Genomic DNA, 18,838 nt, shown 5'->3' on the forward strand with positions numbered 1-18,838 from the left:
CACTAAGTTGCTGAGACTGGTTTTGAACTCTCGATCCTCCTGCCTCAGCTTCCCGAGCTGCTGGGATTACAAGTGTGTGCCACTGTGCCTGGCTCAAGAGGGTCACATACTCTAGTACACAAAAATGTGCCTCCAACAGTGTTGCCTGAAGTCCCAGATAATCAAAAGCTGAGGCAGGAGGATTGCTTGAGCCCAAGAGTTTGAGACCAGCCTGGGCAATACAGCAACACCTGGTTTCAAAACAAGAACCTCTCCAACACCAAAAAGTTGACAATGATGAGTCCAGCCAATTGATATTTAAGTGGTTTAACAAGTTTTTGCCATTTATTCCCTGCTGTTGAAACACCCTACAAAATAATAACTTTGCTGCTCTCCTTTTTTCGTCCTTACTGTGAATTAGAAACTCACACAGGGATGGAGGAAATGAACTGCACTTCTACCATGGGTTTGGTAATGTTCGTGTATGCAGCAGCCACTGAGACCAGGAAAATTGGACATAATTTTAGGAGTTACTCAGTTTGTGTGGGGATTAAGTTGAGAAAAAAACTTGGAGCTGTTAGGGGTAATTTGACTTTGGAGAAAAAGACACAATTGAGGCCATAAGGCACAATCTTGGAGGGATGCCCAGAAAATTTGGAAACCTTGTTCCCATCCTTCTCTAGCTTCTCTGTCCTAGAAATACCTGGCTTCCGGATCTAAGACAGTAAGGGGCTCTCAAAACTTGCCATTGAGATTTACTGAAGATAATGTGTTTGTAATTAAATGACTTGGATATTTTTCTTTACTTTCATAAGAGTCAGAATAAGTAATACCCTAAATAATGCATATGAATTGAAGGTTAGCTTCTATGCTAAAACCTGTTTTTTAGGACAAGTTTTTTCTCTAAGGAAATAGACACTCTTCACTGGAACTTATTATTTTTGCTACGTATTGTATGTATACACATATATTAAATATTCTTAGTTGTAGATGAACACAATAACTTTGTTAGTTTTACATTGTGCTGAGGATTGAATCCAGGGCCTCACACATGGAAGGCAAGTACTCTCTACCATTGAGCTATATATAACCCCAGCCCCAATTTTTGCAATATTTAAGATAACGACATAACTTATTCTTGAAAACCAGGGCATTTTTAAAATGTAAGGGAATATTATGAATAATTATGCCTGAAAAACGAACCAGAATTGTCCTGGACAAACTGGGAAGCCTGACTATTTATAGTGCAATCTTGGTGTTCAAAAATATCTTCATCTCACTATGTCACTTTCTGTTTTTGGTATTGGGAATTGAACCCAGGGGCACCTAACCACTAAGCCACAAACCCCAGACATTTTTTTTTTAAATTTTGAGACAGGGTCTTGCTAAATCGCTGAGGATGTTCTCAAACTTGCAATCCTCCTGCCTCAGCCTCCCGAATTGCTGGGATTATAGGTGTGTACCACCGTGCCCTGCTTCGCCATGTCACTTTTTTAAAATATATTTTTTTTAGTTTTAGGTGGACACAATATCTTTATTTTACGTCTATGTGGCGCTGAGGATCAAACCCAGTGCCTCATGCATGGTAGGCGAGCACTCTATCACTGAGCCACAATCCCAGCCCTTCGCCATGTCACTTTTAACCCTCAAGTTTAAAGCTGATTTTAAAATGGTAAGTTAATATAGGCACCATATTAGATGTACATTCTTTCAGCTATACTGATAGACCACATAGATCTCTTAGGTTAGAGCAAACAATGTTCCACTTCTTCCTCTAATGGTTCTGTGAGCACTAGTATTTGTTTTACAAACAAGGCAAATGAGCACAGGAAGCTAGCCAACTATCCCAACTCACAGTCCAGAACTCAACTCAAAGCTCAAAATAAAACTACTCTGTGCATTCCCAACACTTTTTTTCACTGAACCATAATGATCTGCCTTGTAGAATTTCATCTCTTTTTTTTTTTAAATTATAGATCCACCAGACATGGAGACCTATCACCACTTTTCTGATAAGAAATCTGTGAAGTTTCCTAGTTAATGTACCTTCTTCATCTTACATCTATTAAGGGGTAGGGGAAACCAGCTCAAGTCAATCCTAATCATTTTTAAGTTAAATAGTTCAGTGGTTTTTCTCTTTTGGTACAGATTTCTTTGGACCTTCAAGAAAGGATCCAGGTATTCATTTAATACTTGGGATTTTGTATGTTGCAGTAACCAAGCAACAGTGAAGATGGTTTAACTCAGCCTGTCCTGCATTGGCAAGTTTAAAAAAAGGACTGTCAAGCCACAGTTGGCAGAACCTCCCTCTGACTCTCCCACCCTGTCTAGTTCATGTGCATCTTGGCTGCACAGCTGCTGCTAACAGAACCCTCTTCTGTTCACCACTATGCCACCCGTGGTCTAGTCTTTACCACAGCTGGATGCTCATGTCTCCAGTGACTGCCGACTTATGGGAGCTAGTGGTTTGACCATTTGCTACCTTTTAAAATTCTCATATCTGTATCTTAAATCTCCTAACTGCTACACCTTTGAACATTATTTTCTTTTATAAAAATACATTTTTAAAGTACTAAATTGGTGCTTTTAAGAATTGTGATTATTCACTGTGCATTTCAAACACCAGCTTTTTTTTTTTTTTTTTTTCAGTGAATAGCCAATAAAACTTGAGACAAAATACATGGAAGGTGTGCTATATATAACCTTCAATGTTATGGATCTGACTTTCTGGGTACAGTTTTGGAAGCGTCACACTACGGCACACTATATGGGAAACTGTTCTCAGGAATAGTTTCCTCCTGTTAGGGAAAAAGCTTTGATAAAAGTCACATCCAGGACTTTAATGCCAATTCCACACAGGAACTATGTGATCTCTACAACCTCTTGGATACATCACCTATAAAATGAGGATAAGAATCATACTTGCTCTTTTGTTGTGAGGCTTAAATGGGATAGTGTGTGTAAACTGGTAGGTATTTGTCCTAGGGCGTTGAGCAACATGAGCAGTAGTACAAATTGCCTACAGAGGAGTTATACTTAGCTTCCAGGATATGAAGCCAGTTGAGAAGTAGGACAATTTATGAAGCTCAATTGATTTTAGCTTCCTCATCTAGAAAGTTAACCAGTGTTACCTTGGAGAAGTTTTCCCACAGCTTTGATACCTGCTCAGTGGTACCTTATAAGAGGACAAGAAACAAGTCAGGATGTCTTGTGGAAGAGAAAAGGGAAGGGCCTAGACTGATTACCCAGGAACTGCACAAATAGGTACTGCATGCCTGAGCATAATATTAATGTAGTGGACATGTTCTCAATGACAAAGAGGCTGGCTCTATTGCTCTATTATTCCTAATGTCATATTACATGATATGACATTGGGAATTTACTTTGCCTCTTTTAAAGTTGGTTTCTTATCTCTAAAGAGGCTATTTTAAAATTACTATAAAAATAACCATTAAATAAAATGAGGTCTGACATAAAACCACCATAGAAAGAGCTTAAATTAAAAAAATTTTTTTCTTGCGAGTCACTAACACTTAAATATGGCTTAGAATCCAAGATGGCCTCAGATTCTACTATACTTGGGAACCTGTGACTATAAATTATTTAAGCAAACCTCAACTAGAAGCCATGGTCATCTTCAATAGCAGTTTTTGATTTTACTTCCACTCCAAACAATTTATCAGTGAGTAAAATACATAAAAGTGGAATTGTTCTAGCAAATGCAGGGGGAGAGACTAAGCTTTAATCATTTGGTATTCTCCTCGGTTCTGGAACCCCAGAGCTCTCCAAGTGTGAAAAGAGATTACTGAATTTGTCCAAATGAGGGAAAAGGTTTAAATGCCACAGGAATAAACTCCATGGGACAGCCCTAATTCTATTCTGGCACTAGAATTCTATTGCATGTCTTTTTTGAAATAGGTAGCTAATGGGATTCAATTCTAATTTAGACATGTTGCAAGAGGCCTGATACTAGGAGTATTATATGGTAGTAAAAATGGACCTGCCTGGGTCAGGTCATACAGGATAGCCTTTTTGTTCAGTTACAAGACAAAAAGAAATCTCTGCTAATAGTAGAATGGACTACAAATTATTTGTTAATCCTCACACTGGAGTTCCAAGAAACTCTTGTGGGAAATGGCCAACTATTCCAGGCTTAATATGACCTTCACTAAATGTGCAGAAGTTGTAGCCATAGTAGCTCTTGTTTTTAACAGCAAGCAGGGTAGTAGCAACTGGGGCAGAGTGGGAAGGTCACATGACTTTGCACAGACAATCTGGTTACAAAGAACGGCCAAGCCTCGAAGGGAGGAAAGGTACTGTTATGTGGACACTGTTTCTAAAAGGGGTTTTTGGAGGAAGGGCTCTTTCCAAGACAGACAATCTAAATTCCTAAGTGAACGCAGGTCACACACACAGGCATCTAAAAGCCTTGTTTTCTTTGACAATAAATATGCAGTTAATTAAACTCAAGACTTTTCAGGGAAGCCCAGAATTGGGCCTGGAGAATAAATACATGGGAAAACTGCAAAACCATGAAAATACATTTTTTAAAAAAAGCTTTCAGGTATAATACACAAAAGCAAACAAGTTTATCTTAAAAAATATCAAGTATCACATCCATAGCCTATTCCTAATTATAATTACTTCTTAAAGCAACATTTCTTTGTTTACAGATACAGCAGCAGGTGATAAAACCTAACATCTCAGATTGCTTACAGTTCATAATACAAACAAATGTATATGTCTTAAATCACATTTTAGGCAGTTTAACTTAAAATGCATAGACAATTACATACATTAAGTTTGTCATTAAGTCAATGAAGAAAAATCACAATTTTAAGAAGTTACAAAAAACCTTTGTAGAGCACACATAAATCAAGTTTGCTTAATGGCAACAAATCTGTACCTGCTTATCAATGATGGGCAGTCAAAGTACCTTTAACCAGGGGCAGTGTGAGAGGGAAAAACACCCTATTACTTTGTACACTTGAATAGCTGCACTGATCAACACTAACTTCTTGAAACATATTTTCTTACTTAAAAAAAAAAAAAATAAGAAAGAAAAAAGGGCATCACACACCGCCCTTTAAAATGCTCCAAAACTGGTTTGTAATTTCTACTAGCAGCTCTTCTAAAATATAATGGGTAACTAATATAGGTGTACTAATGAATTATGTAAAGTCATCCCTAGACTAGGAGCCCCTCAAGGATAGGGATTTGCTTTCTCTGACCTCTGGCATAGCACCTGATCACAATATGTGATTATTGAATGAACACAGACCTCACATGTTTTCTATAGCCAGAAGTCTGCATGGCATTTTAATACTGATTATTTTATTGGCAGTGTTTCCCTTGACAGAATTCTGAAAATAAAAAGAACAGTGTCTTTTGATAATATTGCTTTACTAAGATTATAGTCTTCCCTTGAAGGATGCCCACCATTTTCTAAGCATTTTATTAATGATTCTTCTGAGTTTAGCCTTATGCTTTTCAAATTAATGGTAATACTTGAAAGTCTGTGCTTAACTTCTGGAATTTATAACCTGGCATTTCATGAAGCTGGTTCTACCTCACTCGGGGTGAGGAAAACAGTGGCACTAACTGTTAGAAGTGCAGGCAAGGACTAATATGCAAACCAGTCTTTTAATGGAAACTTTAAGTAGAGCTATTTTCACCTATACCAAGTTTAAAAACTGTATATTTGAAGTCAAAAGGCAGCCCTAATTAATTATTTTTGAGGTAATATATATCATGGGCAAATGATTTCTAGAAAATATTTCATTGTAGTTGTGACTCAGGCCCTTTTCTTTTCTGAACTATTATTCTCTACTGAAAACAAACAATAGCAAAATGGAGAAATAAGGAAGATGGTCCTTGGTTAATTAAAAAATGTTTATTCCTGAATAACCAATATATTACTTTACACAATAAATGAGAGCTGTAAATAGCATATTCAAAAGCATGAAAAGGTGGCAGGTAAGACCTGGAGAAGCCCAAGTATTTGTAAGTCGTCCTTTATTTATTATTAGGTACTGGGGACTGAATCCAGGGGCACTTAACCACTGAGCCATATCCCCTGCCCCTTTTATGTTTTGCTTAGGATGGCTTTGAACTTGTGATTCTCCTACTACAGGAATGTGACACCATGCCTGGATGAAGTCCTCCTTTAAGGAGCACTGAATTTTTAACAACTCTGTGAATAAGGATCTACGGTCTAAGTTTCCATTTTTCATTATTTGTGGGTTTGGCATTTTAAAACTTGAAAAAGATTCCAACTCTAGAACACCATTGTTTCTGAACATATTGTAATTATTTTTATCAAATTTATTTAGAAATTCTTGTTTGAAGCCCAAATGTAAGCATATTTGATAGTGTGTATCCCTTAAGACCAAATATGCTTGGCAATGTCCTTCCATAAACCAACCTCAGCCTAGCCTGACTTGTTTTATTTATTTTTGGTACTGAGGATTGAACCCAGGGTCCTTGACCATTGAGCTACATCCCCAGCCCTTTTTGAGATAAGTTGCTGAGGCTGGCTTCAAACTTGTGATGCCCTGCCTCAGCCTCCTGAGTCACTGGGGTTACAGTTATGTGCCATCACACTTGGCATAACTTGTTTGAAAAGCATTACTCCCCTACAAAGAGTAAAACCCTTCCCATATGCTTTTCCTCATCTGTTCACTGAAACTTTTGCTTTTCTTATTTCCACCCTAAACCTAGTATCTTTTAGCCCAGAGTACTCATAAGAATTGAGACATCCCCACTGCAAACCCTAGACAATTAGAGAAATGAGCTCTACAAAGATACAAGTATCAGTCGTAAGGTTCTTGGGGAAAAAAAAGTTAAAATGGCAGTCTGGGTCACTGGCAAATACTTTTAGGAGTATTAAATACTTTTAGGAGGAATAATTTCAAATCTTGGCCTTATAGCCCTTCAAATTGTTTAGTAAAATATTTTTTCCCATAATAAATGGACTCCACAATTATAGATCTCCACACTTGCTACCTCTTTTAGTGGTGTTATGTTAAATATTTCATCTAAAGCTAGAGTTATCTCAATTTAGGACAGTCACAATAACTATAAATAGAGGTATCTTTGCTTTCTCATTTTCCTATCTTATCCTTCCAGTTAAATGACAGCTTAATACTGATAAATTTAAACTATGATACATAAAGTTACCTGTTTTGCAGACTGGAGACTACTTTGACTAGAGTCCTTAGAGTATGGTAGATACAGTTACTACCTGTTCTTAAAAAGAACTGAAAGAACAACAACAAAAGAATACTTTTGCCACTATGTAAGAGCTAAGAACCTTTCCCAGTCTGAAGATACTTAAATAAATTAGTTTCTACCTTTACCAATTCTGAAAGCTTGAATCTATCACCTGCTTAAAATAAGGGACGTTTAAATGCTGATGTTCCTCTCAAAGGTGACCATATTCTTTTCTTAAAAGGAGGTAGCTATCAAATCATTAAACTGGCAGCACTAGGCATTCTTGACATTTTAATTACTGGAGAAATAAACTCCTGAATATTTTATTTCAAAGAAAAAACAGCTCCAGCATAAATGTTTTCTATAATCATCTGAGAAATCCACAACACATTTTAGTAACCCAATGGATACATTCAAATTTTCAAATCATTATTGATAAATAAGATCAGATCTACCCCAAATCTAAGACTGATTTAAAGGCAAGGTGCCAAAAAGCAACCAAAGCTGTTTTGGTAGTTATAAACAATACTCAATATTTAACAACATAGTCACACTGCTTTAAACTCAGTTGCAGAGAGCTACAATTTATTATTTTCACTGTAGAAGATAATGTTTTCAAAGATGGTACTCAATTCCACTTATCTGCCTGTCAACAAATACAGAACTTAACAGCCATAAATACTTTACAGATTCAGGAAACTATGCAGGAGACAATGACATAGCTTAACCAGACTCTGAAAGACAGAAACATTTTTGATTCACACTTGTACAAAGAGAACAGTCATGTCTGTACGACTTATAAAGTTCTCCAAACATAACTGCTGTATATTCTGTATGTTCTGATAACAAATCCCACATTGTGTGCTAGTCTTCTATATAAGGGAGTCATCAAAAGATGTGTTCCCTCTAAAGAACTGGGGGGTGGAGGGTGACTTCAGGGAATGGTCTGGGCAGAAAATAAACCTCTGGTTTCATGGAAATGAAGCAATTTCTAGGGTTTATCTAGTTTGAGGTTTAAAACAAAACAATTCTTTCCTTGAGCTCTTCCCAAAGCAATATGCATATCTTATAATCCATTCTAAAGTAATACAAACAGATATCCGTTCTCTGAATGGATTAAAAAGAAAAAAGTTAGGGCTATGGGTGTAGCTTAGTGGCAATCTAGCATGTGTGAGGCCCTAGGTTCTATTCCCAGCACTGCAAAATAAGACTAATTTTTCATAAATGGCAGATTTTAGAGCTGAGCTATATAATCCATATGGCAAAAATAAAACAAATCTAAGTTTTTTACTAAAAATCTGAGAATAAAAATGAACACTGGCTGGATAATGAACATCTGATAGTAATTAGTTTAAAAAAAGGTGTATCCAAAATAAAACCATAAGAGGACCAGGTTTATTTATCACATAGGAGAGCAGCTCAAAATGTTCAGAGGCATCATTTGTTTAAATTATAATGTGATTGTTTTTGAAGTTTATTTGGGGGAGGGGAGTGATTATAGAAAAATACTTAAAATCTGCAACTTCATTGGCAAAATATTTTAACAATAATCCATATCATCTTAGATTTTTAAATGTGTAGTTTCATAATTTAAACAAATTGTATCAAAGAGCTATTCAATTTAATCGTTTTCCCCCCATGAAAACCAAATAAAATCACACCTGAATGATTTACTTCTATGTTTTTATCTTCTATGTTTTGTACTACACATCCAAGAGGCAGATATCTTCTGAGAGGTGCAAGAGTTGTTCTTTCATGAATGCCCTCTAAGAATAGTGAAACCAGCAATTTTTATATATGCATTCATTTGCATATATATGTACTTCAAAAAGCAAAGCGCCATCTCTTCATCCACTGTTAACTTAATGGTAAGACTGCAATAGAAAAAAGAAAAAGTCAACTTCTAGATTTTATAAATGGAGTTTTTTAACTCCTTGCTGTGGCTTAAAATAAATTTATTGTTTAATAAACCCAAACAGCAAGTCAACTCATTTACTCTGGCATACAGCTAGCAGAAAAAAAAAAAAAAAAAAAGAAAGAAAAAAAATTTTTTTAGAGAATATATATATAGCAGATATAGCCGAGATGGGCATTTATTAGCTGGAGTTCTGGTTAGTTTATCTTGTAGATTAACAAATCTTTTTTCTTTTCCTTTCCTGTAAGGAGAATCTTGACTCTGGATACTCACTTGGCTTATCTTGTGGGGGATATTGCGTACTTTTTTTTTCCCCCCAGTCATATACCTAATAGACTCCTCAACTAAAATATCAGCCCTATTCTAGTCTGACTTGACAGTAAAGCAAGAAAAATTACATTTAACTCATAATCAGGAATAGAAGTATAATCTCAAGCTCAACGCTACTAAGAATTGAACAAAACTTTGGCTGAGAAGCACTAGGGGGAGTTGCCTGAAAGATGAGCAACATACTCATTGTCTTAAGTTCTCAAAAATTCTCCCTCCGTATCAAGTCAGATAGGAAGAAATTGCTTTTATTAAACTATGCTTTAGTGTGATGCTATAAAAATAATATTGAGAGACATTAAAAAAAAACACAACAAAACAGTCCAATTAATTGCATCTCAAGAGTCTACAAAGGATGCTGTTGAGAACATTATTCACTGTTATAAAACCTTTAGAGATCTCTGGGAAATTTTTTCTATTATTAGTACCCGGAATACTTTTGCTCTTATCTTTTTAAATGCTGTATCTAAATTTTCAAATTTACTCATTTTATGTATTTGCGAACCTTAAAAAAGATTTCAAAGACTCTATAATCTTCCATCCAGAACTGGGAAGAAGCAATTTTTCAGTTGTGCTTATGTAACTATTAGTGCATGTGAAGTAACAAATTGAACACTCACATGGGGGCCACCAGGCATTGGCGGAGCACCAGAAGGTCCTGAAGGCACTTGAAAAGGATTATTGGGAGTAGGATAGAGTCCTGGTGTGGGATATGATCCTGCAGGGGCAGGATATGGTGCTGGTGGTCCCCAGGCTCCTGGTGGCACAGTGCCCCATGGAACAGGTGGTGCTGCCCCTGGTGCCTGGGGAGGAGGAGGAGTGGGATATGGCCCTGGAGATGGATATGGCATATTAGGAGTAGGATACTGCCCTCCCATTCCTGGTGCCCAAGGTCCAGAAGACATGGATCCCCATGGACCTAAAGGACCAGCTGCAGATGGATCTGTGGGTGCACCATATGGTCTAGGTAGCTCTGGAAAGGGCATATTTGGTGTAGGATAGGGCCCTGTGGGGCCAGGGCCTGGCACAGATGGGGCTGGATAAGGACCACCAGGTGGGGGACATGATGGTCCAGAAGGAGGAAAGGGTGCTGGGGGTCCTGGAGGTGGTCCGGTGGGAGGCACGGAGGGATACATTCCTGTTGGTGCTGGTCCAAAAGGCACAGTGGAGGGTGTTGCACTTGGTGGGAGTCCAGATGGCACAGAAGGTGGAGCACTTGGGTTATTCCAAGGGTTGGAACCTGGCCAGCCTTGAGGAGGTTGACCAGGTTTGGTATTGCTCACAGCAGGGGTTTTGGCAGGGGAGTGTTCAGGTAGTGCATCTGCCAACTGGAATACAAAACAGACATGTCTTATTTGTCTTATCCAGGAAAAGTCAACATGATTATAAACTCAAATAGACCAGTAAACCATCAGAGTGAGGGATTACAAACCTCAATAGCATCTTCAAAAGCTAATATGTATTTAATATAAAACTTGAGTTGTTACCTTGATTATCAGTGCAATTTTTTTCAGAAGCTCAACTTCTCTAAATACAACTGATGAGATTTCTCATTTTCTTTTTTTTTAACTTTTTTTTAAATTATTAGTTGTTCAAAACATTACAAAGCTCTTGACATATCATATTTCATACATTTGATTCAAGTGGGTTATGAACTCCCATAGATTTCTCATTTTCAAAAACAGTTAACTTGAGGTACAGTTAACTTAAGATACTATATGTAATAGAATAAACATAGTGCCTGCTATAAAATAAGTTTCAGAAAATGTTGGGATTATCACTACTATAAAGTGTGAAAAAGAGCAAGAGAAGCAACACAAAAAACTTCATTTAGAGATTCATAAACACTTCTGGATACATTTTCAAACATGCAGTTATCTATGTAAATAAGGTAAATCACCTATTAAAATCACATGCCAAAAAATCCAAGCATCACAAAAAACATCTTTTTAGACAGGACCATGTTTTCCTTAAGAACCAAAAATAACTCATCAAGGATAAACATCAACTTACCGAAAATTCATCAGACATTTTCCTAAAGAAAGAAAGAAAATTTCAAAATCAGTATTTATTATTTCTTTTATAAACTCAATGGAAATTTTATAAATGTATTATTTTTACTTAAAGGGAATTATCATTTTATTTTGTGTTTTTCTTTATAGGAAAATTTTTCGACAGGAGTTCATATAGCTCTATCAACTTCATCCCTTTTAATGGCTAAACACCATGTAATAATGACTATATAGCAAAGTAGTTTCCCTGTGTTGCCCAGGCTGTTCTCCTCCAACTCTCAGACCCAAGCAGCCCTCCAGGTCTGCCTCCCAAGTAGCTGGGACAACAAGCACATACCACAAAGCCCAGCCTGATCCACACTTTAAAGTTCTGATTTCTGTGGCAGTTTAGGTTGTAACAATGGTGTAGTGAACATCTCTGAATACTTAACTCTGCTCATGTGTGAAAAAGTACCATGAGTGGAATTCACAGAGTCTACTGCTAACTATTTGAGAAACACATATCAATTTACATTGTCACCCTTTTTTTTTCTGGATATTATTAAATTTTTATGTCATTTTATTTCATTTTGTGTGGTACTGGGGATTAAACTCAGGGTTGTTCCACTAGAACTTTCCCAGTCCTTTTTATTTTTTGACAGAGTCTCACTACTTTGCTGAGGCTGACACTGAACTTGTGATCCTCCTGCCTCAGCCTCCCGAATCCCTTGGATTAACACCACACCTGGCTATAAATCATTTAAAATCATGACAGATTAACAATTGGCATCACATTTTAATTTACATAAGTGGAAGGTAGAATAACTTTTTTTGGTACTAGAGCTTGAACCCAGGGGCACTTAACCATGGAGCCACATCCCCAGCCCTTTTTATTGTGTTTGAGACAGCGTCTTGCTAAGTTGTTGAGGCTGGCTTTGAACTTGCAATCCTTGCTGGGCAGCTAGGATTATAGGTGAGTGCCACAATGCCCTGTAAGAATAACTTTTTAATACTTAATTTACATTTCTTTTTCTGTGAATTTACTGCCATCTTGGACCACATTTAGCCGTTTTTAAATTTTTAAAACCTTTTTGCAGTGCTAGGGATTGAATCCGGGGCTTCTAGGCAAGAATTCCATCACCTAAATATACACTCTAGCCCCACCATTTTAGAACTGAAATACAATTAACACTCAATAAAATACAAACATCTTCAGTATTCAGGTTAACAAGACCTAACCATTGTATATTCCCTGTAACCAACCCAAATAAGATATAGAATGTTTTCTATCACTACAGGAAATTTATTCGTGTTCTTTTCCCAATCACCTATTCCCTATCATCACTTCTGAGTTACTTTTGCTTGTTCTTTAACTTTGTATGAATAGAATAAGATAGCAGGTTCTCTTTGTGCCTTTGAGAATTTCATTACTTAGTAGTACCATCATTCTCCTCTCCCCTCTGCTTTGCAAGATACTAAGAAATCAGCTGTCATTTATGAGACTTTTTTTTTTTTCTACTTAGATCTTTTCAACTATAGATCCCTTAAATGGTATTTTTTGGTATAAAAATTTTAATTTTTTCCCTATGTATGACTTCTGGATTGTGTGATGTCTGTATGAAGGCCTTCTCCACTTCAAGATTAAAAAGAAAATTATATGTTGATGGTTTAAATTGTTTAAAAATTTAAATTCTTCCAAGAAATTATTATCAAATAACCTAGGTTTATCAAGCAATTAAACTACCTTCAAGACTTCATTGCTGCTACAACTATTATTTGTGGAATGGTTATCACTGAATGCTCAAGGTCTCTACTTCTTTAATGCAAATTCAATTGTCATCCCCAGTTTACAGCTGGAGAAAAGGAAGCTTAGCAAGTTACTTTTTTTAAAGTCTTAGAGCTAATGACAAGTAGAGCAAGGGTTCAAACCCACATATACAATCTGACCTCAGAGCCTCAAGCAGGCTACAGATCTGGTGGACTCTATTATTTTCTACTGATTTGTACTTAGCTTTTTTTTAAACCTTTAATTAATTAATTAATTAATTAATTAATTTTTAATGTGGCGCCAAGGATTGAACCCAGGGCCTCACATGTGCAAGGCGAGCACTCTACCACTGAGCCACAACCCCAGCCCTGTACTTAGCATTTTTAAAACAAATTTTAGTGTCAGCTACCCTACTATTTTTCCCAGGTGTTCCTGAATATTCTCATGTTTATTTTTTCCATGTTATTTTGTAAAAAATTAAAGAAATTGTTGGTGTTCTCATTGGAAATGCATTAAATTTACAGATTAATCAAAGGGACATATGAGATTTAAAATGTCAAACCTTATTTGAGAACAAAATGTGTCTTTCTTTCAAAATATGCCATTTTTTCTTTTCTCTTTGAGACAGGGTCTTCCTATGTTGTCAAGGCTGGTCCTGAACTAGTGTGCTCACCTGTCTCAGCCTCCATTAGCTGGGACTACATGCATGTGCCAGCTAACCTGGTTTAGTTCGTTTTCTTGATCATATCTCTTACATATTTCTTACAAAAGAGATTTCTGCAAGCCCTTTTTTTGTGGTTGTAAATAGGCTCTCCTCCATTATATTTTCTAATTGGTTAATTATATAAATGGGAAAGGCTTTTAAATTTTTAGTATATTATTTTCATAAGCAGTGACATCACTGAATTATCTTATTCCTAAATATTTTTCAGTTGACTCTTTGGGGTTTCCAGATAATAATTTTATATTCTCTTTCCAATATTTACAGCTCCTTTCTCTTTTGCCGCAGTTAGGATTTAAACAATGAAATGTCAAATGATGACAGGAACACAGTGATCTTGTTTCCAACTCTCCTGGAAATGATTAAGTATGAGTTTCATTTTTAGTTTTAGATTTTAAAAAATTACAGTGAGATTTTACTTATGCCTGTTACTATACTTATTTATTCCTATTTTAAGCACATGAATACTTATTAGTATTGAGCCATCTTGCATTCATCATGAGGAATAATCTTGCTTTTTATTCAAAATATCAAAACCACACCTTGAATGTATTGCAAACATAATTATCCATTCATTTAAACATTAAGGTCTGTGTTCCACTAAAATCACATTATACAATAATACTCATAAGGATCAATGTTAGATGAAACTGTCAATGTACGATATGTTTGAAGTCTATATAAGACTGGCATACTGTTCAAATATAGAAAATACTTCTACACCAAGATTCACATTGCTGGATGTGGTGGCTCATGCCTTTAATCCCAATGGCTCAGGAGGCTGAAGCAGGAGGATGGAGAGTTCAAAGCCAGCTTCAGCAAAAGCAAGGTGCTAAGCAAAATTCAATGAGACCCTGTCTCTAAATAAAATTCAAAAAAGGGATCAGTGATTAAGTGCCTCTGAGTTCAATCATCAGTATACCTTCCCCCCCAAAGATTCACATTAATTCTGGAGCAAAGAATCTTATTAAAGTGACCCATTCAATTTCATATGGTCTTGTTGGTCAGGTTTTCAGAATTTTTCCTTCACTCTTAGTTTTTGAAAAACATGATATCCATTGACTAGTTAAAGAATTTCATGAATATAAATTATATAACAAACTCAAACTAATACACAACTCTGGCTTTAAAGTTTTTAAATCAAGTGTTGAAATAATGAAGCCCTGACCAAAGGAATTAGGAATAGGTCACTTCCTGTTCTTCCTCACTGCCTTAGTAAATAGACCTGCTCTCCATGCTTAAAATAAACATTGTCCATGTTAATTGGAAACATTCCAACTTGCTCTTTAGGCTATATTTTCATGCAAAAATTGATTGAAAAAAAGAGTTGGGACATTAGTAAATCAACATGAGTAAATTTACAGAAATTTTCTAAACAGCTATTCTAATAAAAGAGTTGAACTACAATAATTATTAAGATGAGGCCAGTGTAAACTTGAATTTGTCAAAAAAAAGCTTATAATCAATAAATGTTTTCATTCTTCCTTTTTGGTCTAATTTAAAGCTATTACTTTCAACAATTTCCATTACAACTTTATGACACAATCTACCCATTACCTGAAAAACACTTAATTTCTGAGCAGCAAGAATAGCAATTTCAAACAGAGTACAAAATGTCTTTAACATACACTAGAAAAGTAAAAACATTTCACTGACACCTAAGGCCTTTAGAGGGAATGACAATTTAATTATAAGAAGTTAAGAAAGCTGAATTCCTAGCAACATCGGACAAGTAATAATTAAAAAAAATCAAATTGTGATGGAGTGATAAATAGTATGAAATGTACCTCCTAGGAGACCTGGATATCAATCCTTTTAACAAATGCAAATTTTCAAACAAGAGATCATTTTCTTATCTATAAAACACAGAATTCCTAAAGGACTTAAGGGTCTATATTTCCAGAGCCACTCCTGACACCTAGCTACCTCATACATAATTAAAAAATAATTATTTATATAAAGTGCCATACAATATTTATTCAGAGAAGCTAAACCAAGTGTGTTGGCACATGACTATAATCCCAGACACTCCAGAGGCTGAGGCAAAAAGATCACAAGTTCAAGGCCAGCATGCAACTAAGCAACACCTGTCTCTTAAAATCAAAAAAGGGCTGGGGATGTAGCTCAATGGCAGGACACTCCAGGGTTCAATTCCCAGTACTTAAAAAAAAGGAGCTAAGGTGAATCAGAATTTTTGTGTTCATTTGTTTAGTATGGGCAAGACTGTGAGTATTGTATTGAAAACAAAATTTGAATTAGAATATGTACTAATTTTTTATTAGCAAATTTATGAAATTATATTCCATTTTTTACACTGGATAATTCAAGAAATTGTGATGAAAAAGTTTTGAGCACTTAAAATTCCCAGTAATACCATTTACATTTATTTAGTTACTTTCTGGAAAATATGTGATAGGCACTGTTGGGCTGTGGGAAAATTAGTACTATGGAATGAATATTCCTGAGAAGTGGTGTTTCTGCAGTTTAGCTAGACTATAGAAAGCAAAAAAAAAGGAGAAAATTTTAGCAGAAAATTCTTAGACAAGTGTTTGAATCATTTCACTTAACAGTCAGTTTACCTGAATGGACTTGTTTCTTCATTAATATAAAATGAACCAATAAAATTATATGGAGACTAAATGGGACTCTTGGATCAAGTCCTAAAATCATGCTTGGAAAATAGTGGGTAGAAAACAAATATCAAATTCTCTTGTCTTCCTTTGTATATGAACAATATGGCATGAAATTAGAAGAGTACATTGCCTGCTCTTCCCTAGTTGGCTGGACTCTGGCCAAGTACAACTTTCCCAATTTCAAAGGTAAAGGGAAACAGGAATAGCATTCATCTCACAGATTTGCTATGTGATTTATATAAAATAAATTAACAAAACTAGCTTTTACAACTTCTGTCTTCCATAAACCTTTATCTGTTGTTCTCAATCCAGAAACATTTGAAAATAATTTTCCCAAGTTTGGCACAAAACTTATTCGATGGCAAAATCTGACTTGAAGCTATTCATAGTTTTTACTAATTCCCACTTAGATTGAATATTCACACCCACTGCTGTACAATCTATTTTCAGAGCCCAGGATAGAATCTAGGACTCTGCACATGCCAGGCAAACACTCTGCCACTGAGGTGCGGTCCCAGACCCTGCATAAATATTAATGTTAGATTATGGGGTGCTACCCCGATTCTGCTGGGGGGGTTACCTCATTTATATAGACCAGTCGTTCTAAAATATAAAATAAGAATTTCTGGATCCCAAAATATACTGGCAGACTGGAGATAGGCATTTACCATTCCTCCTGGAAAGAAAACTAATATTCCAACATATACAACTCATAAGTTTCTAAAGCAAGTTAAGTTTTGCATAGGAGGCTCAAAGACACCAATAACTAGAAATATTTCTATTATTCCTGCCCAAAGAGTACTATTGAACAAAGAACTTATGAAAAACTTCGGAGGGCTATGCCCACAATGAGGATTCGGTTTCAACACAGGCCTTTACAACCTTCAGGTGTACAAGTATTTCTCCAGTAGTAAGGCTGTAATATTTTTTTGGTTCAATTTGATTTGATGCTTCGACATTAGAAGCATCATCTATTAAAAGCACGCCGTTTTCAAGGTAAAAAGAAAAAACGGTTCAGGCATTTACAGGAGACCATGCATAATACGTGCTTCTAAATCCTAAAACGAATGTTAACAGAACTTTGCACTTGTAGTTTGTCAGGGGAAGCATCTAAAGCATCTGTAAGCAACTCTAGTTGAGCGGTTGATCATGAGCTCAGAGACTCTAGTTAAGAATCGATTCCGGCCTTTCTCTCCCTTTTCATCAGAAATTAATGAATGGGGTGGTGGGGGTCATGGCAAAGGGGCACAGGGCCGGAAGCCCTGAAGGGCCAAGCGAACAAAGGGAGTCCGGGATCAACCGGAGCGAACCGGCCACGGAGCGGGTCGCGCCGCCCGGGAAGGGGGGGAGGGGGTCGGGTCGGCCAGCTCCCGCTCCGCCCCGCCCCCAGCCAGACCTGACGTCAAGCGCCGAGAAGCCCACGGAGCGCGACGTCAGCGTTCCCCTACGCCTTCTCCCTGGGGGCGGCGGGGGGAGGGGGCCCGCGGCGCGAGGGGAGGGGAACAGAACGCCTGGCTCCGGCTCCCCAGGGTGCTCACGGCCCAAGCAGTGGAGATGACTCAAGACACCTCGGTTACCGCGCCCGTCTCCCGGTTGCCGCGCCCGCCAACCGCGCAATCGCAGCTCCCAGCCCCCTCCGCAACCCTCAGGAGCGCCGAAGCAGCCTTACCTGGCAAGATCCGAGCCCGCAGCAGGATGTAGCAGCGGCGATGGTTTAGAGGGAAATGGGCGATGAAGAACCAGGCGGAGCCTGACTGACGGCAGCGGAGGCAGCACCAGCAGCAACAGCAGAGGCAGCAGCGCGCGGCTCCTCCTGGCGCCGGAACAGGAAGCGCCGAGCGCACCGCCCCCGCCCCTTGACCGGGCCGCGTTCGCCCCTGCTGGGCGCCGGCGGGACTGCGCCTAGGCGCCGGCCGCGGGCTGCCGTTTTCTCTTTGAGGACCGCGGGAAAGCTTCCGAATTTTCCTACCTCCCAAGGACTCAGAGCATCGCCTGTAGTCGGCAGTGTTCAAGGTAGCCTCATGGAAATTGCCACTTGTTGACTTTGACTTGAGGGCAGATTCTGGATCCCCACTCTCGACTCCAAGCATTTTGGGTGTGGGACGCGGTCTGGCCAGACCGAAGGCCCGGACCCTCCGGACAGAATTGAAGAGAGCTGACTAAAAGGTCATTGTAGGAAACAAATGTGTGTAAATGGTTTGACCAGTATTTGCTAAAGGTTGTCTGCAGACTTCTCCCAATTCACACCTCTCCTCACATGTTCATTTTTGAATAAACATTAGGTACCATATA

At 37.5% G+C, this 18,838-nt stretch overlaps 1 protein-coding gene across 1 annotated transcript; it reads right to left on the reverse strand.

Annotated features, from left to right (window-relative positions):
* Positions 1-4,502: 4,502 nt before the first annotated feature.
* Positions 4,503-18,366, reverse strand: Mapk1ip1l (mitogen-activated protein kinase 1 interacting protein 1 like). The gene is made up of 4 exons (XM_027929509.2): positions 18,216-18,366; positions 11,447-11,468; positions 10,054-10,761; positions 4,503-9,065 (listed from the first exon to the last, which is right to left on the reverse strand). The coding sequence occupies exons 2-4, from the start codon at positions 11,462-11,464 to the stop codon at positions 9,054-9,056; spliced, it is 738 nt and encodes a 245-aa protein (XP_027785310.1). The 5' UTR covers positions 11,465-11,468; positions 18,216-18,366; the 3' UTR covers positions 4,503-9,053.
* Between the last annotated feature and the right edge of the window lie 472 nt (positions 18,367-18,838).

The sequence above is a fragment of the Marmota flaviventris genome, chromosome 2, assembly GCF_047511675.1.
Source record: "Marmota flaviventris isolate mMarFla1 chromosome 2, mMarFla1.hap1, whole genome shotgun sequence".
NCBI classification, from domain to species: domain Eukaryota; kingdom Metazoa; phylum Chordata; class Mammalia; order Rodentia; family Sciuridae; genus Marmota; species Marmota flaviventris.